The sequence below is a fragment of the Lynx rufus genome, unplaced genomic scaffold, assembly GCF_022079265.1.
Source record: "Lynx rufus isolate CCGP_SWC_20201006 ecotype Redwood Valley unplaced genomic scaffold, mLynRuf1.p SCAF_18, whole genome shotgun sequence".
Lineage (NCBI taxonomy): Eukaryota > Metazoa > Chordata > Mammalia > Carnivora > Felidae > Lynx > Lynx rufus.
Genome location: NW_025814832.1, coordinates 5,972,326 through 5,996,325, shown reverse-complemented (window position 1 = coordinate 5,996,325; position 24,000 = coordinate 5,972,326). Strand labels below are relative to the sequence as shown.

General features: G+C 52.4%; 1 protein-coding gene across 3 annotated transcripts in view; it reads left to right on the top strand.

Annotated features, from left to right (window-relative positions):
* Positions 1–24,000, top strand: part of KSR1 (kinase suppressor of ras 1) — a 162,906-nt gene that overhangs the window by 67,926 nt on the left and 70,980 nt on the right. For all 3 annotated transcript variants that reach the window (XM_047080754.1, XM_047080750.1, XM_047080751.1), the window contains exon 2: positions 17,908–18,048. In XM_047080754.1, the coding sequence (XP_046936710.1) occupies positions 17,908–18,048 (141 nt within the window). The remainder of the gene's footprint in view (positions 1–17,907; positions 18,049–24,000) is intronic.

Here is a 24,000-nt window from a genome sequence, read left to right as displayed (position 1 = left end):
AGCTGTCAGCGCAGAGCCCGATGTGGGGCTCGAACTCATGAACCTGAAATCATGACCTGAGCTGAAGTCGGACGCTTAACCAGCTGAGCCACCCAGGCGCCCTGGGTCTTACGTGTTTCTGTATTACCCGGAGGGCCTGGCACAGTGCTGGGTGACTAGCAGGTGCTCGATATGGATGGATGGATACGCGTGGTTCTTAAAAAAAAAAAAAAAATCAGCAAAAATGAATCTAATGTCATCTTGTCGCATCGTTTTCTTCCTTTCTTCCTCTTTCCCTTCTGAATCAGTGAGGTTTTGCTCCATCTGATCCTTTCAGGGCTTTCGTGGGAAGGCTGGCCGTGGTGGCCCCAGCACAGCTCTGCATCAGGTAGGCTGGCTGCCTGCCCAGACTTTTGTCCCCTTCCTGGAACAGAATCACCATCACCCTCCATTTTCCTCGTTTGACAATTTAAACTGTAGAATTACCGCTAATCACCTTACAAAAATCAGTATGCGGTCATTCTAGAACATTTGGAAAACAGAGAAGTAGAAGGAAGAAAATGATTACCTGTAGCCCTCCCACTGAGACGCGTCTTACTCGTGGCTGACATTCTGCCATGTTTTCTTTTAGCTGCAGTTTCGAGGCCAACGTGTTGTAAGCATCTCTCCTGCGATTCTTTGGGCCCGCCTTCGTCACTCAGTAGAATAACACAGAAAAGCTCCCTGTGTTTTTTTAAACTTGTTCAACGGTTTAATGGTATCGTAAGTGGTTTTGCCGTAACCCACTCGGCGCTGCTTTCCCAGGTGGGTCTGTGGGTTGTTCCCACTATGTCACTCTTGTGAACGGGCATGTACAGGTTGTGCACAGTGTTTCTCTAGCTTCTCTAAGCTGTGCTCCCAGCGTAAGAGAGCTGTATCAGCCCTTCCCCTCCTTCTGTTCCGTTCTGTTCCCTTTGTGGCTGGTGCCCCATTTGCCTCTTGGTTCATGTTTCTTAGTATCCGTGTGTAGCAACGTGTTGAGAAATGGCTTCCTTCGTAGGAGGAAAACTCAAATGCTCACCTTGAGGAGGCCGCACAGGAGTGCAGAATCATGGCCTGTGGGCGTTGGGACCTCGGTGTCGCCTGGCCAGCCCCTCCTGCCCTCCTAGGCGCCGGGGTGCAGAGGACGCAGGGGAGGAAAGGCTTAGCCTTTGCAGGGGCCACAGGCCTCAGACCCGGCAGAGTTGCTCTCCCCGGTAGTAAGCTCCTAGGTCCCCGTAGGAGTTTGTCGTGAACACCCGGGTCCGTTTCCTGGCTGGTCCCAGACTTGGGTCCTGTGTGGCACATCAGTCCTGGATTAGTCCTATAGAGCTGCCAGGATGGGAGCAGTTCTCGAATTGTCTTCAGCCCCACTGCTCTGAAGAGCTGCTCGGGGCATGCCATTGAGGTCCTGACGCCAAGATCCCGCTTGAGGGGCTGCAGTTACAAAGGCCCCGAAAGCCCAGGGCTTGGGCTATGGAGGCACACTGCCTGGGCTCACACCCTGCCCTGGACAGTTGTTTGTCTCAGTGTCATACTTTCGTCCCCATGTGGGTATAATAACACCTCCTCCAATGACATGAGTTAGCATTTATACACTTCTGTAAATAGTCCTGAATTTGCTAAGTAAGAATAGGGAACCAGAGGCCCAACTAAGCTTCTTGTTCATGCAGCAGGTTGAACCCAGGCCTTCGGCCATCCAGCAATGAGGGAAGAGCGCTGGACGGGACCCAGGAGACCGGGAAGTCTGTCCTGGCACTGCCTTTTGACTTTCTGTATGACTAGGTCTCTGTCCTGCCCTGGGCCTTCGTTTCCTCGTTCATTACATATGTGAAGTGACCTTAAAGGCTCTTCTAATTTTAGAACACTGTAGGATTTTGTGGTTTAAAGATATTTCAGAGATCTCAAGAAGGGTCGAATCCTGCCAACAGCTCCTCCTGGTTGGCACGGTCCTCGGCCAGGGGTGACTGCAAAGACTGGCAGGCAGGAGATCCGGAGCCCTTCAGGGTTTGTCTGGAGTTTTCTCTGCATCTGGAGGGTGAATTCAAGTATTTGGGTCACCGGGAAAGGGACTTTCAGAGAACTGGACTCCTTGGGGATGTGAGGCAGGTGCCGTCTTGCACGGCAGAGTGGGGCTGAGGTGTGACCAGCTCTGCCCACAGGGCTCACTGCTTGCCCTGAGGTCTGTGTGTGAGTGAAATCGGGTCTGATGCAAGAGCCTGGGTGCATCTCTTTACCTCGAGCTATTACGTCAGACGGCTAAATATGCACAGCTCTTGCAGTCAGAGACCCAGCAGTAGGGTCTTGCTCTGTGTCTCTCTGTGGACAGGTAGGAAGGAGTAGGCCACTGAGGAGGGAAGGACTGTGTGTAGAGGAAGGGGGTTAAGGCTGGGAGATTTTCTTCCAGGTTCCGCTGGTCCTCTAGGCCTTCTAGAAGGTTCTGGCCTCCTACTGGCCAGGTGGCAGAGTCTCACCTGGGTCTGGGCGCAGCACAAGTGATGTGCCTACCTATGCCAATGCCGGTAGAGCACAGTGGGTAGAGCTTGGTGTAGGGCAGCCTAGGATAAGATGAAACCCAGTGCGTTGAGTCAGGAGGGGCAGTGGTGGGGCATTAGGTCCTCCGGGGTTTAAGTTGGCTCTCAACCCAAGACTCTGGGTTCTCTGAGTCCTTGTTTATAAATGAGGATCCTCATACAAAGATGTTCCGCGCTGGCCTGACTTCCAGTAGGTGCCCCAAACACGTCAGTCAATCAAGGATGTCATAGAGCCTGTGCTTAGAGCATGGACTCAGCAGGTAAACTGCCTGGGTTCAGATTTTCACTCTGCCATTTACTAGCTATGTGACTTGGGACTGCTCCTTGGCCTCAGTTACCCCTCTGTGACATGGGGTTGGTGTTAGGGCCTGCCTCACAGGTTTGTTCTGAGGAGTAAGTGACAATATATACGAAGCACTTAAAGGGTGTCTGGCACATGTTAAACGTCGTGTTGGTGTGATTTACCTAATTTCTGCAATAAGTTGCGGTCAGTTGATTTCCTGGGAGGTTGGCAGGCCACCTGCTCTGTTTGTTTGGAAATGGGTCCTCTCTGCCCAGCTGGAGCTCATCCAGGGTGGCAGGTGTGCTCGAGCACGTGTCTTTAAGCTGTGTCAAAGAATAGCGCCCGTTAACAGCCTGTGTGCCAGGCCCCGGTGGTTGCTCTGCCCGCCCCTCCCCTGCTCTCCTTGCCTTGCTCCCTCAAGTTGTGTGCGTCTTTAAAAAAAAAAAAAAGTTTATTTTTTAATTTTTTTAAGTAATCTCTACCTGCAGTGAGGGGCTCAAACTCACGACCCCGAGATCAAGAGCCTCCTGCTCTACCGACTGAGCCAGCCGGGTGCCCCCAGTTGTGTGCATCTTAATAGTGGTCCTGGTTTGCCTCCCTCTTCTGCTCCGTCCCCTCGCAGGGGTTCACGTAGTACGGTTGTTGACCTGCTCTTGACTTCCTGGAAATAAAGAGAGGGTCAGGAAGGCCCTGCCCTTTGGCGTGCTCTTGCCTCACCTGGCCTTGTCTTCATTTGCCCCCTTTCAAGGAACACGTGGGAGTAGCTTGGGATTTGCCATGTAAATGGAGTCATTCAGGAACATGTTTAAGGAATCTTTTTTTTAAAGTTTATTTTAATTTGTTTTGAGACAGAGACAAGAGAGAGCAGACGGAGGAGGGGCAGAGAGAGAGTGAGAGACAGGATCCCAAGCAAACCGTGAGATCATGACCTGAGCCAAAGTCAAGAGCCAGACGCCGAGCCACCCCAGGCGCCCCAGGAACATGTCTAAGAATCTTAAAGCAATAAACATGTCAGTTTAGCTGCTTTCAATGATAACACGGAACTCGAATTTTTATTATAAAGGTGGCTGGTGATGAGTGTTAACAGTCTTCCAGGCCTAGAGCCAAGCACTTTATATTTCCCTCCTGTGAAGGCAGTACTGTTATTACCCCATGTTAGAGACAAGAAAATGGAGGCGTACAGGGGCACCTGGGTGGCTCAGTTGATTAAGCATCTGACTTCGGCTCAGGTCATGATCTCACAGTCCGTGAGTTCGAGCCCCGCGTTGGGCTCTGTGCTGACAGCTCAGAGCCTGGAGTCTGCTTAGATTCTGTGTCTCCCTCTCTCTGACCCTCCTCCATTCATGCTCTGTCTCTCTCTGTCTCAAAAATAAATAAACATTAAAAAGAATTTAAAAGAAAAGAAAATGGAGGCGTACAAAGGTTCACTTCAGCTGCTCGTGTTAAGTCAACTGGACAACGGGTAGGGCTGGGATTGGAACTCGGGTCTGTTAGGCTTTAAGCCCGAGCGCCCGGCCATCCCTCACCATACTGCCGTTGGCTGGCATTCCTGGGCTGGTTCGTCAGTGGCTTTCTGTTATCTGAGCCCTCTGCTAGTGGTCTGTTATCTCGCTCTCTGCTAGTGGTCTTGTGGAGGATGTGAGCCCACTTTGCGCCCTGTCAGCTGTGGCACACAGGGCTCGGCGGAGAAATCCGGTGGTCTTTGGCCAGTCGTTAGAGAGGGTGGTCTTCCACTGCTCCTTGTCTCCCAGAGCTGACGTCACATCAGCCCCACTGCATTTCCATTTCAAACCCCATATATATACATATATTTTACACCTTCCTCTGCAGTGGCCCTAGTGAGACTCCATGGTTTAGGAGTGCTTGGTTTTAATCTACTGACTGAAAATCATGCTGTCCCCTCCCGGGTTGCGGTTGGAGGAGAATACCTCGCGCTCTGAGCTGTTTGTTTCTGTCGCTCAGTGCTCTCTTTTCCCTCGGGGAGACTACACGTGTGTCAACAGATCAATCATCGACACCTGCATTGAGACACTTGCCTTTTGAGGCTTCCTCCCAACCTCCGATCCCAGTCTGCCCGTCAGCTGTCAGATCCCAGGCTTTCCCACGAATGAGGCCGCAGAGAAGGTAGATGGGGACAGATATGTGCTGGGCACTTATGGCAGTCCAGCTGCTGGGCAGGTATTATATCATTTTTGTCCTCACAGCCACCTTTTGAGCCCCCCCTCCCCACATCCTTTACAAAAGAGGAAATAAAGGCTCAGAGACATTCTGTCAATTGCCCATGGTCCCTTAGCTTAGCATGGGGGTGAGATTTTTTTATTATTAGTTTTTAATGTGTATTCACTTTTCAGAGAGAGAGGGAGAGAGGGAGCACGCTAGCGGGAGAGGGGCAGAGAGCAAGGGAGACACAGAATCTGAAGTGGCCCCAGGCTCTGAGCTGTCAGCACAGAGCCTGATGTGGGACTTGAACCCACGAACTGTGAGATCATGACCTGAGCCGAAATCAGAGGCTCAACCAACTGAGCCACCCAGGGGGTGGGGGTGAGATTTGAACTTGGATCTATCTGGTGCTAATCTCCATGACCAGCTGGACCCACTGCCCTTAATAAGGTAGCATGTTTCCTGCACGTATGGGTTGGGGAGGGCCAGACAGAACCAGTAGCCCTAGGCTGGCTGGAGAAAGCTTCTCTTAGGTCTGGCCCCCCTGGGCAAATGCCGCCCCTGTGTAGCCTCTGTCTGTCTGACCCCCCTCTCCGGCTGCAGGGACGTTGGAGATGGAACTGTTGGAGGAGTGGCTTTTGCTCTCAGCAGGTACAGTGTTCTCCTCTGCCCAGGACGAGGGGAAGGGGTAGCGTTCAGGGGTGGGGAGATACCTGGGCTGGGAGCTGCCCGTGGACAGGTGGCTTTGCCAACAGGTAGCAGGCCCCCTCCCCCATGTGAAGCGCCAAGTCCCAGTAAATCAGACACATGGGCTCTCTGCTCTGTTAGCTTTTTTGCTGGAGAAACTCAGCCCTTCAGCTTCCTGCATTCCAGGGTGTTGGTGTGCCAGAAATTCCCTGGACAAACAGGGAAGTCTTCTCTTTATAGTAAAAATGCTAATAAAACCTCTCTAGAATCTGCTCCTTCCCTTACACCCACATTGCCACTAACTAAATTACCTTTTGTTCTCGTCATTTGCTGAATTGCGGTGGCTTTTTAATTGATTCTCCTGTCTCTGGTTTCTCCACACCCACTTCAATCTGTCCTCCACATGGTTTCCAGAATGATGATCGTTCAAAAATGCAAATCTGATCACGTTTTTTTCCTTTGCTTCCCTCTCCATGCCTGTGAGATTGCATGCAGATGTTTTAGTGTGGCCTTCTGGAACCTTCCGGAACCTTCCTGGACCTGCATGAGTGGGCTGACTTTGGTCTCCTGTTTTTCCCCCTCCTCTGTACTCTTTGGCTATTTGCTGTGTCTTTTTTTTTTTTTTTTTTTTTTTAAAGGCTCTGTCATTACTCTGGTCTTTTGCTCATGCTGTGCCCCCCACCTGAAGTGCAGGTTCAGCCCCTTGCCCTGTGTCTGTGGGCCATACCGCATGGCCCACCCCAGCTTGCTGATGCCTTCCCAAGGATCTTAGCACCTCACCCCATAGTTAGACCCAGTCCCCTTGGGATCCCACAGCAAGTACATAAACCTATGTTGTGGCAGAGCTGACATGCTCCATGTGGCATCAGCTGTCCTGGTTGGAGGATCCAAGAAGGCCCTATTATAGCACCAATCAGAGGTTTCTTGTGGCTGTTGGACGGGATAGTACACAAAATGTGCATAGCACAGTGCCGGTCACAAAGGAAGATCCAGTTTTAAAATATCCAACTTAAAAACAGTCTTGGAATACAAAAATTACTTCAAATTCTGTAGCTCATAGACTCACCTAAACAAAAAAGATTAAACTGCAAAACTTATAGAGCACACGAGTACATCTTTGTGAATGTGGGTTTGGCAAAAATTTTTTAGGAAATGAAAAGCACAAACCAAAAAAGAAAAACATTGACAAACTGGTCTTCATGAAAACATAGCTGCCCTTTGAAATTTGAAAGGACTTTTGAAGGAATGTTTTTGGACACCACGTGGTCCCAAGAAGGATGAAGGGATACTTTTCCCTTTTGTACGTTTTCTGGAAGCCAACAGGAAGCCTTAGGCTTAGAAACATTAGCCTTAGAAGGTTTAGAAGGAGGTTTGAAATAGTATGGGCTTAAAAAGTGTTAGCAGAGGGGCACCTGGGGGCTCAGTCCGTTGAGCATCTGACTTTCGGCTCAGGTCAGGATCTCGTGGTTCGTGAGTTTGAGTCCCACATTGGGCTCACTGCTGTCAGGGCAGAGCTCACCTGGGATCCTCTGCCCCCCCCCCCCACTTGTGTGTGCGCACACACACACACACACTCTCTCTCTCTCAAAAATAAATAAAACTTAAAAAAAAGTGTCAGCCAAAAGGACAGCTTTCCTTTGCAAGTGACAGAGAATGTGACTTCAACAAATAGGCTGTTAGGCTCCTCCTACAGTGAGAAGTTTGCAGTCAGCTGGCTTACGTGTTGCTGCAGCTCAACAGTGCCGGTGTGTCTGATTCTCCGGACGACTCTTGGCACTTGAGGTCTTGAAAGCAGGAAGGAGGCGGGGGACAGCCCCAGAGCCCGCCCGACCTGTAAGGAAAGAAAACACTTCCCATCAGGTTCGGCAGACGGGTCTTCCTGTCTCATGGACCAGAAGTGCCACATGTCACACATAGCTACAACGGAGGCCAGAAGTAGGGACGGGCTCATCACGACAGCCATGCTGGGACCCCATCCCATGGGAATCTAGGCCGGGGCTCATGTTCCTGTGATACGAAGTCAGGGTAGAGCACCGCTGACTCTGACCGGTTCATCACTGGGCACTGTGACAAGACAAAATCGGTCTGTGAGTGAGGAGCAAATCAGGAATGGACATTGGGTAAGTAAGGAGCAACGCCTGATGCGATGGCTGTTATCACTTTGGGGGAGTTTGCCATCACATTAGGTCATCTCTGGTACCTGAGCCACTCACCTGCTCTTGACCCTTGCCCCCTGCATAACACTTTATCCTTTTCTGTGGTGACCCGAGTTGCTAGGCAAACAGTATATCCCCAGCATCCGGCACAATCTACACATGGCAGGTGCTTTCAGATCAGAATTTGAAGTGCCTACCCTACCCCCATCCCTTCTAGAAGCTTCCAGGGGACCAGGTCTTCAGGGATAGTTAAGGGTGTGGTCCCATTGGCAGGACTCCACCTTTGCATTAGATATGCCCTCTGCCTTTCTTTCTAGCGCCACCCCTCCCCCACCCCGTTTAGTAATTTGCACCCAGGTCCGCTGCAGCCTGCAGTGTCCGGACTTCTCTGGGATTACCTCTTGTACTTGAGGGGTTACGGGCTAAGCCAGCCTCTGTGGGCCTGGTGAACTTCAGACAGGCCTATGGGGTGTGTTAGAACTGAGACCAAGGCTGCGTCAGTTAGGAATCTGGCAATCACCTGAGGCCCAGGGCAGTTAGGAGGTAAAGCAGGTATCTTGATTTCTCATGCTTTAGTCCAGTTCGTCCCGCTGCCATCCCACTCCCCCTGGGACTTCTGGTTCTAAAAAACACACAGAGTACTGGGGTGGGGAGGGTGGGGCCGGTTTATAGTTTTGAATTGAGGCACAAAGTGAAACTGGAAACGTGGCCCCGGGATCATTTATTCACCAGCTTTTCAAGCTAAAGATTGCTTTCTGAAGAGCACATTTCTTTGACTCACCCGTGGCTTCTCAGGTGGAAGCTATCTTAAGATATTTAGGTCAGGGAAATAAATGCCTTACTCTTGAAAATCTTTCCCATCAAGTCTCATGACCACAGTGGAGCCTGAGATGGGAGAGCGGGGGTTGGCGAGAAAACTCCAGCCCGTGGCCATCCATCCTGGCCCCGGCTCCAGCTCCGTCTTTCCCAGGAAGCTTTGTAAGTGTTTCTAAATCACCTCAGTCTCTCCTTACCCTGCCTGCTCATACTTAGCTCCGGGGCAGTTACAACAGGTGATGTTATCTAATGGAGACCTGTGCTTCTGGACGGGGTCACCACTGCTGTGCTGGGCCCCAGGTGGGCATTCACACCCATCATGGAGGCCAAAGATGGATGGATCCCAGTTTGCCTCAGCCTGGCCTTGAGACTCACATCTGCAGCCTGTTGTGAGACCTCGGAGTCCGTATCTCCAGGGGAGTCCAGGAAGGGCAGAAAGCCCTGAGTTCCCAGCTGTGGCCCTGTCACCCCTGGCCTCCTTGGGAATGGCTCCACTTGTGGTCTGGGGCAGACTTGTTTGTTTGTATTTGAAGTTCCCCGACTCTGAGTTTGACGTCAGGACGGGGTTGCTAGTGGGAGGCTTGGCGGGGAGATTGTCTCCGCACAAATGCACACGGCTGGCAGCTTCCCCAGGAGAGCACCGTCGCGGGACAGAGCTGGGCGAAGGATGACTGATTGCAAAATGACCGGCTTGGGGATTGAGGTCACTTTCTCTTCTCCTTGCCCCACTTGCTTGGCACTCTTGCTTTCTCTGCCCCTTGCTCGCCAAGAACAGCCCCGACCTGGTCCCCTGGAGCCTCTGGGTCCCCTTGAGGGCTCTGGGAGGCTCAGCAGTGCTGGGGGCCAAGGGCTGCTGCCTCTGGTATTCTTGGAGCAGAGTGCTGTGGTCGGCCCGTGACTCTGTGAAGAGCCGTCAGCTGCGTCACGACCTTCAGAGGCCTTCTTATGTTCTCAGAAATCATTTTGCAATACGTTGGCCATGGCAGCCAGAGCAGACAGCTTAGCTGGCTTGGGCTGGCAGGAAGTCCCCAGAAGTGTTCTCTAGCCGTGGGGAAGGGGTAGGAAAAGTAAGAAGAACAGCGTTAAGGCCTGGGCAGGGCTGGAGGTACCTGGGAAGGAGCCACAGTGTCAGGAACCGTCTAGGGAAGGCCAGAGTAAGTCTCAAGAGCTTTCATAACTCCCTGAAGTTTGGGATGGGATAGGCAGGGGCTTGGCATTAGCAAAGACTGCTGTCCGTGTCATCTTAAAGTACCGTGTTGCCCACCTCGGAGGAGGGAGTCTGCTGGCTGGAGGACTGAGTGAGCCCGGGGAAGGGGGTGGAGGTGGGAGGGAGTGGCCATCCAAGTGCCTCACTTCACTCTGCAAAGCATGCTAGGACTTCCTTGACAGGGGTGGCTCCAGGTAGTAGGCGGGTGGTGGCTAGTTGTAATGAATTCAGAGCTGGTTTGGAGCCAGGGATCGGGTGTAGCCCAGATGATAGGTTTTGCAAATCTGGATCAGAAGCGGTGGCCCACTTGGGTGACTGGACACATTTGGAGAGTGGGAAAGTCTATGGCTTTTATTCAGAGGATTCACCGTCTGCAACAATCTGGGCATTGCCGGATTTGGGGCTTCTGACCACGAGAGAGTTACCTACCCACTGGCATCTTGCTTGTGCTGGTTAGGACCGCTTGATGAGCTAAGTGGGTGGGTAGCAGGACCCATTATTTTGGGAGAGGATATGGTAAGAAACAGAGCATTGGGTCAAGGTCTGAATACCTTCCTTAATTACGTGATTCGGGAAAGTTAGAAAGCTCTCAGTGCCCCTGTTTCCTCATTTGTAAGACAGGAATCATAAAACACATCTTTAAGTCCATGGGTTTGGCATATGTGGTTTGACTCTTTGTGAGTGACCCTCAGTGAGGAGCCATCCTTACCATCGTGCTGAGGCTGGGCTTAGAATTGCACGATGCTGTCTGCAGGGTGAGCGGACATCCTTTAGCTAGCGAGCGATCCCAGCAGGCCAAACAGAGTCTGCATCTCAACACACTCTCTCTCTCTTGACTTGATGTTGCACGCATAGTACCTCCCACCAAGAGTCCAGAAAGGTCCATGGTGTTTTCATTTAAGCTCGACTGTGTTTTGTGGGGAGAATGATATGCATGGGGATGCTGCCAGCTTTGGGGTTATGTGAAGGTTGGGACATCACTCCTGTGCACTCCAGGGGTCTACTGCAGTTCCTTCCTCCTGGGATTTTCATTGAGAATCCGTGAAAAGGGAGAGAAAGTGATAAGTCGCTACATAAGTAGAAAAGACGTTATAACTACTAGGTCTGATAATTGAATACTGACATGATATGCATAATTGAGAGAGCGTGTTGTTCTCAGGAATCTGGTGTCCATCTCTGTCTTTGCGTGGGGTTCATTTGTCCGTTTATATTTCAGCATCTGTCATATCTCTCCCATAGACCAAACCGCCTGCCCTGCTTGAGACATGAAGACCCGGGATACTGGGAAGGGCAAGCATCTATCTGCTTGAGCAGCCGATGTCTGAGTCAGAGTTAGGGTTACAGATGTCTTGGCATCTGGCCACTTGCATAGCCTGGATCACAGACTTGGGGGTCACCAAATGGGGACCTCCCCATCCCGGGCCCTGCGGTGTTAGGATGTGGCCGGCTTTTTTTTGCAAAGCCAGTTGATTTGCGTGTTTTCCGCAAAGGTGTAAAAGCCTGCATAACGTATAATCCAGGTGGCACTGGCCAACAGTCTTCACACTCTTCCTCAAGGCCATGCTTGCAGGCTGAGCAGGGCTAATACCGAGAGCATCCTGTTTAGTGAATGCTTCCTGTATTTTGGACATCGGACTCCGCGCTTTGCGTCCGTGAATCCCACAGTAAATTTTCAGCGGTGCTAGGGGGCGTGTGTCACTTTCTCCACTTTACAGGCAGGGACACTGAGATGAAGTAAACTAACGATGGCCGCACCTCTGGTAAGTGAGGCATACCAGGGGGTGGAACTTCAGGTCTGGGTGACTGCTAAGCCTGTGCTTCCCTCTCCCGGTGATGGAACAGTTGACAATGGGAGGCGTGGCCCCCGGCCAGCTGGAACAGGTGGCGGTGGTACACGGCAGGCGTGGGCACACGTGTGATCCCCACTGGAATGTTTCCCGGGTCATTACCACCGCACCGCCCGCCAGTCAGGCCCAATGGCTGTCCCACCGCCCTGGGGAAGCCTCCGGGAGGTCACTGCTGGGACGACCATTCCAGCCAGTGTCGCCCTCTCTTTCTTCTGGAGGCACGGCCGTGACCGCTGCCCCCCACCGCGGCCGCCTCCGATGGATGTTGGTAGTATGGCCGCAGGGGAGCACGTGTCCCAGATGACTGGGTCCGTGGGTCGCCCGTGACAGCTGTGATGCTCTCTGAAGGGTGGATTTGGGAGCCGTGGACACCTACACGGAGGGAGGTTTGGACCGGCTTTGAGCAGAGCAGACATGAGAGGCCTCTCGGGTTCCTGGGCCCCTTGCCATTCTGGGAGCTGCTTCCTGCCCCTGTGGAAGCTTCTTTCTCTCGGTGGCACGTGCTTTGGGAGCTCGACAGGTGTGTGCTCTTCAGGGATATGTGATCAGCCTCCCCTCCATGGGAGCCGTGCCCAGGGCAGCCTCCACCGGGGAGGCCTGCTTTGGAGTCCCGCTAGAGCTGCAGGAGGTGATCTGGAGTGGATGCCACTCCACTCCCTCCGTGCCCTCTGGTGTTGCCAGGGGCTATGTGAGCAGGAGGGCTCCTGCTCACAGTGTGTAAGCCGGGTCTTGGCCCTCATGCCTGAGGGCGCTTGGGTGGCTCAGTCAGTTGAGCGTCTGACTTCGGTTCAGAGCGTGATCTCACGGTTCGTGAGTTGAGCCCCGTGTCAGGCCCTCTGCTGTCAGAGCGGAGCCTGCTTCGGATCCTCTCTCTCTGCCCTTTCTGTGCTCAAGCTTATGCCCTCTGTCTCAAAAATAAACATTAAAAAAAAATGTATACAAAAAGAGAAATGGACCTAATCTGGGTTCCACCAACATTGCCCTGAGGACAACCAATGCCAGCCTTCAGGGTCATCTTTACCCCATCTCTGAAATGGGTACGATCTCACCCACCTCTGCCCTGTTGCCCAGGGAGGCTGTAAGAGCACCTGAAGGCTTGGCTAGGTGAGGTCACTGCTCCCTGCGCACACGTTTTCCTCATCCCAGGCACTTTGCTGAACATCTTACATCCATGTTTTCTCATGTAAATCTTCACAGAAGCCTTTTGAGGTAGATCAACCCCATTTTACAGCCAGGGAAACTGAGTCTGACAGGCTAAATCTGCATCCACTCGCAGAGGGAGAGTGGTGGCAAGGGGGTTAGGGGCCAGGTCCATCTGTCTGGAGCCAGAGTGCTGCCTCTTGGATATGGTTGGAGTAACCAAGAGTAATGTAGTAAGATGAAGACCTGTCATTTTTGTTTTTCTTTTTCCCCTCATTCCAGGCCATTTTGTATACGGTGACTCCTCTGGCCCCAACTTCCATGACATGAGACCCTTTTTATAGGTGGTGAGATTGGAGCCAAGCTAAGGGGGACTTTCCCCAAGATCCTTGATCTGAATGTGAGGGCCGGGACCAGGGCCTAGATCTTTCGGCCTAGGACACTTAGTGCCTGCTGTGTGCCTCGTGTCTGGTACTCCCTGCCAGCTGTTTGAGGCTCCCTTGAAGGTCTTCTGCACTTTCTGTAAGGCAGGCTGAGTGTCAGGACAGGGGTGGGGCACACAGGCAGCGAAGCAAAAGAATATTGGGGGCGGGGTTTGAGACTTCAGTTCCAGCCCAGGGCCCTCCCTGGTGGCCAGAGAGCCAATGACTCTTTCCCTCCTGCTGTCGGTCCCTTTGCTGAAACCCCAGGTGCTTTTTCTATTCCGGAAAATTTATGTCTCGTGGTTTTGTGGTTGAGAAAAAATGATACTCCCTATGAACAGTACCCTTGTAGGCCCCCAGGGCCGGGCTGGCAGGCCCCGCTGTGGTTTGTCTGGGAAAGTAGCCCTTTGGGTGCTTCTGTGACTGTGACCAGCCTTCCAAAAAGTGAGAGCAGGCTTGTTTTGCTCAGATGGAGGGAGGCTGCTGCAGGCCAGGGACCTCCATCCTTTGTGAATGAGGCTAGCTTTGCTACTTCAGCAGAAGCCAAGCCCCACAGATGCTGTTTCTTTGCAAGCTCTGGGGGGCTAGAAGCCTCCAGGACACCAGACCTGCCCGCAAACAGGTCACGACGCACTGCGTGTCTCCCCCTTTCCTTGCCCGCAGCTGGCCAGGCATATGGGTTGTTAACAGGGTGCAGTGAGGAGTCACTTCAAGTTCTGCACCGCCCTCCCCACGGCCCTGCTTTGTGCTGTCTAGTGGGGATCTCTCGCAGCCTTTAAGAAAAGCTGCTCATTCCTCTTCTGGGAATTTGCCTTGGTTTTTGAGACTCTCAAGCTCCTGAGCTAACACTTAGGCGGTTGGTATTTTTACTGTCGCTCTGGTAAACGTGTGCCTGTCAGGGCTCCAAGAGGGATTGCGTGTTCATTCGTCCGTTCATCCAGCAAAGGTTTTACAGTAGCAAACTGTGCGTCTCAGGAGCGATGCCGGTTCCCGGTGGGGACCCAGAACACAGACCAGGCACCTGACCTTATGGAGTGTACAGCCTCAAAAAGGAAGCAGACAAGTAAAATGTTAGAATTAGAACTTGGATGTGAGATCTGGTGGGGGAGACGGACAGCGGGCTAAGGAACAGGGCTGAAGGGGTTGGGCAGGGTATCTAAGCTGAGTTGTGGCTCAGGGGTCACGGGGAAGAGCCTTTTGGGCAGAGCTCCTCGAGGCTGAAAGGGGCCGGATATGTTGGGGGCTGAGGTCGAGAAAGCCCCTGGCTCATTGCTGAGGCCAGGTTGGCCAGTCTTGAAGTTGACCTGGGATGGCCAAAGTCGTATGTAGGGTGGACGTCTTCTTAACTGGCTCCTAGGGGTCTGGTCCTCAGTTTCCAATGCCAGTGGTGGATGGCCCTCCTTGCTGCTGCTCTGAGCGCCTGTGGCTCGACCGTTTTGGTTCATGTGGAAAAGAATGGTTTTGACTCTGTACAGTTAACTTGATGTCTGGCCCTCTCTTCGGTCAGCTCTTCGAAGCTGTGGTTGGAGAGCAGCTTGGATGGACGGAAGAAGCGGCTGTAAGAAGTGCCCTAACGTGGGGATGAGGCCTGTGGGTTTCCTTCCCACCTTCCTTTTTCAGGCCGTTTGAGCACATGTTATGTGCCAGGCGCAGTAATAGGTGTGTGGGGACAGTCATGAATGAGGTGGACACAGTCCCTGCCCTGACATGTAATAATAGGGGGACTTACGTAGCCTTGGGGGGGTTTCCGTACTATCGTTCAATCCCCCCAACAGACCGTGGGCTAGATAATGTCATGCCTACTGTATAGATGAGAGAACCAAAACTCAGCAAAATGAACAAACTTCCCCAAGGTCACATTAACTGTTAAAACGGCAAACCTGCATTTGAATCCAGATTTCAGTTCAACCCGGAAGCCTGTGCTGTGTCTGCTGCCCTGGGAACTCACCTGTGTCGGGGGCAACTGGGGCCAAAGCTCGAACATGAAGCTGCCGTGATCAGGGGCTGCTGTAAGAGGTGCAGACGGGGAGACAGGATTGTAACTAGGCCTGGGAAGTCTGCCCAGCCCCGTGGTGCTGGAGGAGGGAGGCGCAATTAGCCACTGCAGGCAGTTTGAGCAAAGGCCCGGGGGTAGGAAAGCACAAGAAGTATTTGAGGAATACCTCCTAGGTGAGTGTGTGCCTGCGGGACAGGGTCAGGGGGCAGGGAGTGGAGTGGAGTGGAGATGAGCCTGGGAAGGAACATAGAGGGCCCTGATTTTGGAATCGGCCTCTGGTCACACTGGGAGGGATAGATCGTTGTGGGGTGAGGCTGGGCACATGGGTGCCTCTACTGAACCCTGCAGGATGAAAGGGGCACTCACACCTTCTTGTTAACTGTGCTCTGAAGATGTTCCCCAGGGGACTTAGGCTCCATAATAGGACAGCAAATGTGCTTCTTGTTGGGGTTGCCGGCCTCTGCAGAGAATGTTCGATTAACAGTGTCTGCTTTGGGTACCTGAGGGGCACGTGGCACAGAGGGGCCAGGGGTTTGCCTCTCTGTAGGTTTCACTCAACATCGAAACTGTAAATCGAGTGGCATTGTTTTTGTCCTGCCTCAGTGTTCCCTCCCGAGCACTTGTGCCTGGTGGCCGCGGAGCCCTCTGAAGACAGCAGGACTTCACGGTGCTCAGGGCCACACGGGGGCCGGGGGGGGGGGGGTGGGCAGTGCCCTTGAGTCTAGCAGATTGTGAGCCTGGGGCCAAACAAGTTGCTGGGGACACATTTCAGAGAGGCTGATGGAGAAGCAATGGTTTTCTTGTCATTATGGGTCTCATTTCACGCCCCACATCCCTCTGACCACAAGGATTCTTTACCCTGGGGTCTGTGCATAGAATTCAGGGAGTCCGCGAATTTGGAGGGGGAATACATGGAGCCTTTATTTTCATTAACCTTAACTGAAATTTAATATGTTACTCAGTTTGGATGTAGGCAACAAGACCCAATCATCTTAGCAAATATGTGCGACTCTGTCACCAGCGAAAAGCACAGCTGTGTGCATATCACGTTACAGTTGTGGCCATATCTAAAAAAGTAGTTGACACGTCGCAGCTTCAAAGCTATCATAGTTGTGAGAGCCACTGGCAGCTTTCATTTGATGCTTTAATGAAGAAGGGCTTTTAGTACTCTACCACCATTCTAAATAATATTTTGAGAAATGTCTTTAGATCTAACTGATCTCCTTTATAATCCCAAGTGCTTTGTCTGAAGCTGTATTCTTAGAAAGGGACCAGGGCTACCTCTCTAGAAGCCCAGAGCTGCCCATGGTCCCAAAATGGTCAAGAGCTCCTGTTTGGAATTTAGGATCCTTTCTAGATATTTGAAATGTTGTCATTAATTAGTATTACTTCTTAGTATAGTGACCGTGTTGACAAAAACAGTGCGTACCCTTTAGAGAAATACACTGAGGTACTTACAGAGGAGGAAGAAAGGAATGTGAATTAACAACATAAACCCTCGAAGAGAGGTAGAACTGGAAGGTGGCCCCAAATGGCAGGGCACCTGCACAGGACTTTGAAGGTGATGCATGCCTTCCAGGAAGTTTGAAAGTCACCAAGAGGAGGCGGCTGGAGTCTCATCAGCCTGACGGCAGCCCTCATGGGGTCCCTGGGTCGCTGGATCTCAGCCGAACCGGGCAGCTCCCTGGTCCCTCTTCTTGGGGGCTGTGAGGTCATTTCCATCTGTTCCAGTCAGCTAGCCCTTCTTTTTTTAATCAGCCCCAGGCCGTGACCTGCTCCCCGCCCCCATCCCGCCCCCCTCTACATTCCTCAGGACCGTGCGGGCTAGCCTGTTGGAGCCCAGCGTTTGTCAGAGAGAGCTCCAGGCCGACCTCAGCCAGGCTGTCCTTATTTAAGCTTACTTCATTGAAGTTTTGAGAGCCTTTTGAGAGGCTCTTGAAAACCGTGGACCCTCTTCCCCTGGAAAACGCATCTGAAATTTGCACACGTTCTGCCCATTGGCGAACCCGAGTCAAGGACCTTTGCCAGTAAGGCCACATCCCCAAAGGCATGGCCTGCTCTGGGTGTGCTTGCGTGTCACGCACAGAGCGCCTCATTTCTTCTCAGCCTCCCCGAGAGGGAGGTTCTGTTATTATCCCGTTTCCTGGAGGAGGAAACGGAGGCTTTTTCTGGGGGTGGGGTTCAGTAACTTGTCCAAGGTCACCGGGCTAAAGTGCGCCCGAGTCCCCGGATCTCAACTCGCGCAGTGCGAGTCTAGGCTGGAAGCATCCTAAGTGGAAGGCTCCTCGTTCTCTCCAAACCCCCATATCTTCTCTATCCTCAGTTACCAACCAGTCCCGCAGCCCTCCCCAGGCAGGAAGCCCTTCTTCTGTTTTAACCCCGTTCTCTGTTCTGAACAGTGTTGCCCATCGCTCTCTGAGGAGCGTAGTCCCGAGGGTGAGGCAGTGTCAGCCAGCTTTGGGGTGAGGAGGGGCCGATGGGTGGTCGTCCCGGTTTCCCGCTGGCCTTCTCAGACCCTTCTCCTCTCCTCCTCCTTCCCGTGTCCTCCTTCACTGCTGGGGAATCCCGCCGACTGCTGTGTCTGCCGGAGCTCCTGTGTACGGGGCCGCCACGTGAATGAGCCCCGAATGAACCGGCTTTTTCTTTCCTGGGCTCCCCACAGGCGAAGCTGGTTCGGTACATTTGCAAGCAGCAGCAATGCAAGCTGAGTGTGGCTCCTGGCGAGAGGACCTCAGAACTCAACAGCTACCCTCGCTTCAGTGACTGGCTGTGTACCTTCAATGTGAGGCCAGAGGTGGTGCAGGTAAGCAGGTTGTGGGAACTCGGGTCAGGGGGTGAGGGGCGGGATTGTCAAGCGAAGGGACCCCACACAAACCCGGGGACTGGCTCCGCCGTGACTGTGACTGAAAAGCCATGCTCTATCCTCTCACAAAGGGGACTTGGGAGGACAGCAGGAGCGGGAGGGACCCAGGGTAAATGTGGCTCTGGCATGTGTCCTGGGTGCCACTGCCGTATGAGCTACACAGCCTGACCCCAGGGATCGTTCCTTGATTCACCATAAGGACAACAGCCAACACGTCTGGAAACATTGGCTGCGTGACAGGCACCGTGTTAAATACTTTGTCTGGATAATCTCCCTTAATTCTCGCAAAACCCTGTGAAGGAATTACTGTCGTTGCTGCCTTTTTATATTTGAGGAAATTAAAGCACAGGGTGGTTACGTAACTCGCTTTAAGTCGTACAGCCAGTAAGTGATAGCTTTGGAGTTTGGAACCAAGGGTCTGAGTTTAGTGTTCTCTTATATCTGCTGTACGGTACTGTTTTCCCTCCTTGCTGCCCTCTTCCCTTCCCTCCAACCTCCCCACCCAGCCACCCACCAACCAACTAATTAGCAGGTGAGCATGAAGAGTATACCCTATGCCAGGTCGTAGGGGTACAGGACAGCTCTTGTGGAGGATCAATAAATCAGTGTGTGGCAGGTGCAATTCACCCAGTCAGGTCTTTTAAATCCCTTTGATTCTAAAATTAAGAAGTTGACTTTCGCTATTTTTTTTAATTCTTTTTTTTTTTTAACGTTTATTTATTTTTGAGACACAGAGAGACAGAGCATGAACGGGGGAGGGTCAGAGAGAGGGAGACACAGAATCCGAAACAGGCTCCAGGCTCTGAGCTGTCAGCACAGAGCCCGACGCGGGGCTCGAACTCACGGACCGCGAGATCGTGACCTGAGCCAAAGTCGGCCGCTTAACCGACTGAGCCACCCAGGCGCCCCAATTTTTTTTTGTTTATTTACTTTTTGAGAGAGAGAGAGGCAGAGAGGGGGAGAGAGGATCCAAAGCAGGCTCCATGCTGACAGCAGAGAGCCCAATGTGGGGCTCAAACTCATGAACTGCGAGATCATTACTTGAGCCCAAGTTGGACGCTCGACCGAGACACCCAGGTGCCTAACTTTTGCCATTGTTTTAAAAGCAATGTGAATTGATTATATATAGACACTTTGGAAAACAGAGGAGGAAAAAATCACATACCTATTTCCACTACTCAGCAAAAATCTGTAATCATGAAGATTTTGATACTTCCTTCTAGATTTTCCCCCCAATACCTAAGTCTTTTTTAAAATTTCTAATGGGTTAGGGGTGCCTGAGTGGCTCAGTTGGTTGAACATCCGACTTCAGCTCAGGTCATAATCTCACGGTTTGTGGGTTTGAGCCCCGCGTTGGGCTCTGTGCGGACAGCTCAGATCCTGGAGCCTGCTTCGGATTCTGTGCCTCCCTCTTTCTGCCCCTCCCCTGTTCACTCTCTCTCAAAAATGAATAAATGTTAAAAAAATTTTTTTTTTCAAAATTTTTTAATGTTTATTTATTTTTGAGAAAGAGAGAGACAGAGCATGAGCAGGGGAGGAGCAGAGAGAGGGAGACACAGAATCCGAAGCAGGCTCCAGACTCTGAGCTGTCCGCACAGAGCCCGATGTGGGGCTCGAACCCACAAACTGCGAGATCATGACCTGAGCCAAAGCCAGAGGCTTAACTGACTGAGCCACCCAGGTGCCCCCCCCCCCAATTTTTTTTTTAAATTTCTAATGGGTTAGACCTGTGCTCTCTAGTAAGGTAGTTACTAGCCAATGTGGCCATTATCCACTTGGAACATGGCAAATCCATATATTGAGGTGTGCTGTAATTTTAAAGATAGAAATCCAAAGGAGTGCTGAATTCTGAAGACTTGTAGAAAAAAAGTAAAATATCAATAACTTTTCGTATTTAGTATATATTGAGATGACACTATTTCGGATCTATTAAGCTAAATAAAATGTTAATTAAAATGAACTTCAGGGGCACCTGGGTGGCTCAGTCGGTTAAGCGTCCGACTTCGGCTCAGGTCATGATCTCACAGTTTGTGAGTTCGAGCCCCACTTTAGGCTCTGTGCTGATAGCTCGGAGCCTGCTTCAGATTCTGTGTCTCCTTCTCTCTTTGCCCCTCCCCAACTTGTGCTCTGTCTCTCTATGTCTCTCAAAAAATAAATAAGTGTAAAAAAAATTTTTTTTTAAAAATAAGTAAAATGAACTTCAGGGGCACCTGGGTGGCTTGGTCCGTTAAGCGTCGGACTCTTACCTCAGGTTCGTGAGTTCAAGCCCCGCATTAGGCTCAGCACCTGGTGTGAAGTCTACTTTAAAAAAAAAAAAATGAGGGGCACCTGGGTGGCTCAGTTGGTTAAGCGTCTGACTTCCGCTCAGGTCATTATCTCACGTGAGGTCGAGCCCCGCGTCAGGCTCTGTGCTGATAGCTCAGAGCCTGGAGTCTGCTTTGGATTCTGTGTCTCCCTCTCTCTCTGCCCCTAACCCGCTTGCATTCTGTCTCTGTCTCTCTCAAAAGTAAATAACATTAAAAAAAAAATTATTTTTTAGAAATGAATTTCATGTATGTTCACTTTTTTAAATGTGGCAGGGCGCCTGGGTGGCAAAGTCGGTTGAGCGTCCGACTTCAGCCAGGTCACGATCTCGCGGTCCGTGAGTTCGAGCCCCGCGTCGGGCTCTGGGCTGACGGCTCAGAGCCTGGAGCCTGTTTCCGATTCTGTGTCTCCCTCTCTCTCTGCCCCTCCCCCGTTCATGCTCTGTCTCTTTCTGTCCCAAAAATAAATAAAAAACGTTGAGAAAAAAAAAAAAATTTTAAATGTGGCAATTCAAAAATTAAAATTTAAGTATGTGGCTTGCATTATATTTCTGTTGGGCAGCTCTGGTTTAAATCATACTGCATAAACGGTTCTCTGTTTTGCTCTTCTCATTTGATATGCTAAGCAGCCTGTTTTCTTCATAGGTTCGTACTTAGTAACCCCCCTCCCTTTTTAACATAGCTGCATAATGTTTGAGTGTATGTGATGCAATTTATCAGGCAGTGGTTCATGCCAGTCATCGGCTGTTCCATATAATTTAGTGGTTAATAGGATTTATGCACCTATTTGTAGACTTAGGAACTTTCCCTAGGGGAGGGGCCTGGATAGGCAGTGATATGAACATAAAAGTTTCCTGCCATGGCGGGGGAAAGGGAGGGGTGAGGGTGAATGGGAGGCCCACGGGGTGCTCTCAGCACGTCACATGCTCCTGGCTTGGTCTGGCCCCGGCGACTCTCCTATTTGTGGCACACACCAGCGGTTACGAAGCTGGCGGGAAGGAGCTGGCTGTGTGAAGGTTAGGGAAGCTCGTCTGTGAGTAGTGTTATTAACGCCTGCGCACGCACATGTGTGTAATGAGCGACGTCTCTGTGCCCACCCACCTGTGTAACGGCTTCCTGCCACATAGGAAGGAGATCTGAACATGTAATGTCTGTCTGTGGCGACGTGTTTAAAATCCTGGACTTGGGAACGAGGAAGAGTTGAGTAGTCGCCCCCGTCCCCCAGCCCGCCCCAAACCTCTACCCCTCCCCTTCCCCGGTCTCAGAGGTAGAAAGCGGCTTCTCCTCACACCCGTGTCTGTAGCTTGTGGTGGCGGGTGCCAGGCCCCCCCACAGAGGCAGTGACTTGCCCAGCGTCTCCCCGGTGTCACCCCTACTTCACAGACAAGGACCACGGTTCAGGGAGGCTGAGGGGCCCTGTGACGATCCAGAGCTGGTAACAGGGACACTCCTGAGGTTCAGACCCGGGCCTACTGGTTCCAACCTGTGCCTCCTGACTGCTTTTCCAGGGCCTGAGCCACCTCTGGCAGATGGCTTAGCTCCTCAAGGCATTTTCCTCGGATCTGCACAGTTCTGAAGTGCACCGGACGCCCTGGTGCACCCGTGTCTGTCTGTCTGAGAGAGGAGCCAGGCGTGCCGGGGGCAGAAGCCAGTACCATGGAGGCTGGCTGCTGGGGCGTAGGCCCCCGGAGAACCCTGTGGTGGCAGCCAGGACAGCGTCTTCCAGCCCAGCCCGGAGGCGTGGCAGACAGATACCGAGTTGGGTGATGTTTGAATCACAGGGTCGTGAGCGATGCATCAGAACTGGTGGTAAACGGGGAGCCGGCTCATTTGTTTTCTTTTAATTTTTTTTTTTAACGTTTATTTATTTTTGAGACAGAGCGAGACAGAGCATGAACGGGGGAGGGTCAGAGAGAGGGAGACACAGAATCGGAAACAGGCTCCAGGCTCTGAGCCGTCAACACAGAGCCCGACGCGGGGCTCGAACTCATGGACCTCGAGATCATGAGCTGAGCCGAAGTTAGACGCTTAACCGACCGAGCCACCCAGACGCCTCAGAACCGGCTCCTTTGTATGTAGGGATCGCTCGGGCAGGCGGGAGAGCCCGAGCCAGGTGTGGTTTGGGTACCAGGATGCTACCTGGCCTGGGGGACTGGGGTAGAGTCAGAACGGAACGGAGAGCTCCGTGGGGATGGAGGGGCCGGGGTGAGAGAGCAAGAGTGTCTCCGGCTGCCCAGTGACCTCTCCCGTGACTTGGAGATCATGAGGCGGCTCAGAAACCAGCATGTTTCGGGCTGAGCTCTCGTTCTCCCCCATCTGGTTACATAGACACGTTTTCTTCCCACGCTGCCCAGCTCAGAGAATGGTGGCCTTATCCACCCAGTTACTCAAGCCCCAGGACTCACATCCCTGAGTCCTCCCTTGCCGCCCTCACGTGGGCAAGCCCTGAGCGAGCCCTGTGCGCCCTGCTTCGAGATCTGCAGACCCGTCCTCCTCTCTCCATCCCCACCACCAGCGGCACGGTCTAGGCCATCATCCTCTCTGGCCAAATAAACGGCAGGTTCCTCACATGCTTCGGCCTCTCCGACCTCCTCTCACCCTCACCCTCCTGTTTGCTCCCTCTGGTCTGACCTTTGCACTCGCTCTTTCTCTCCCTGGAGTGCTCTCTCTCCTTGCCTCATCCTGTGGACATCACTGTGGCATCAGGACCACTGCCACCTCCCCTGAGCAGTCTTCCCTGATAATCTGAGCGAAAGATCACTCCTACCCTTTATTCTATACCAGTGCATCTTGGCTGATTTTCCTCAAGGACACTGACCGCTTTCTGGGGTGGCCCTAACTTATTTGTTGTACAGGATGTCTGCTGTCTCCCACTGGAATACAAGCTCCAGGACAACCCCCACCGAGTGTTGGGCCTGATGTGACAATCGAGAGGGAGGAAGGGTGGATCTCATCGTTACGTGGTGGATGTCCCGGGAGTCGAGGGTTTGGTGCTGAGTGGGTGGTGACACAGGTTACTCCAGGGTCGGGCTTTTCATGCTCTGCAAGGGAAGCCACTTTGGGATCTCACAGCCCCAAAGATCCACCTTCCCAGCTCTGCACAACTACCCATGAGTCAGCCTCTGGGAGGAGCCCTGGAAAGTCGGTGCCCTCAGGAAGGCCGGGACAGGCCAGTGCCCCAGGGCGTCCTTGGCCCTCTTTGGCACTGCCCTTCTGACCACACCAGCACCCTTCACTCACTAAGGGGTTGTGCCTCCAAAAGCCGGACCAGCCCTTCGCTGCGAGGCCTCTAGTCTGGTTACAGGCCTGCGCCGTGAGCGATGTGCCTCTTGCTCGCCGAACCAGGTGCGAAGGGCAAGTGCTAAGAGGCACTGTGGTGTTCGCCGGGGTGGAGGAGGGAAAATTCAGGCAGTTTCCTCACCTTTCCTCCTCAGCTGCTGTTATTCCCGAGTGAGAGCCAGACCCAAAGAGACGGCTGGAGGTTTGCACACAGGTAGCGCGAGATAGCCATACGGGGAGTGAAGAGAAGGGGGGAGTGAATGAAAGGCTAGGAGCAGGGGCTCATGAGAGGCAGGTTTCTTTTCTTTTC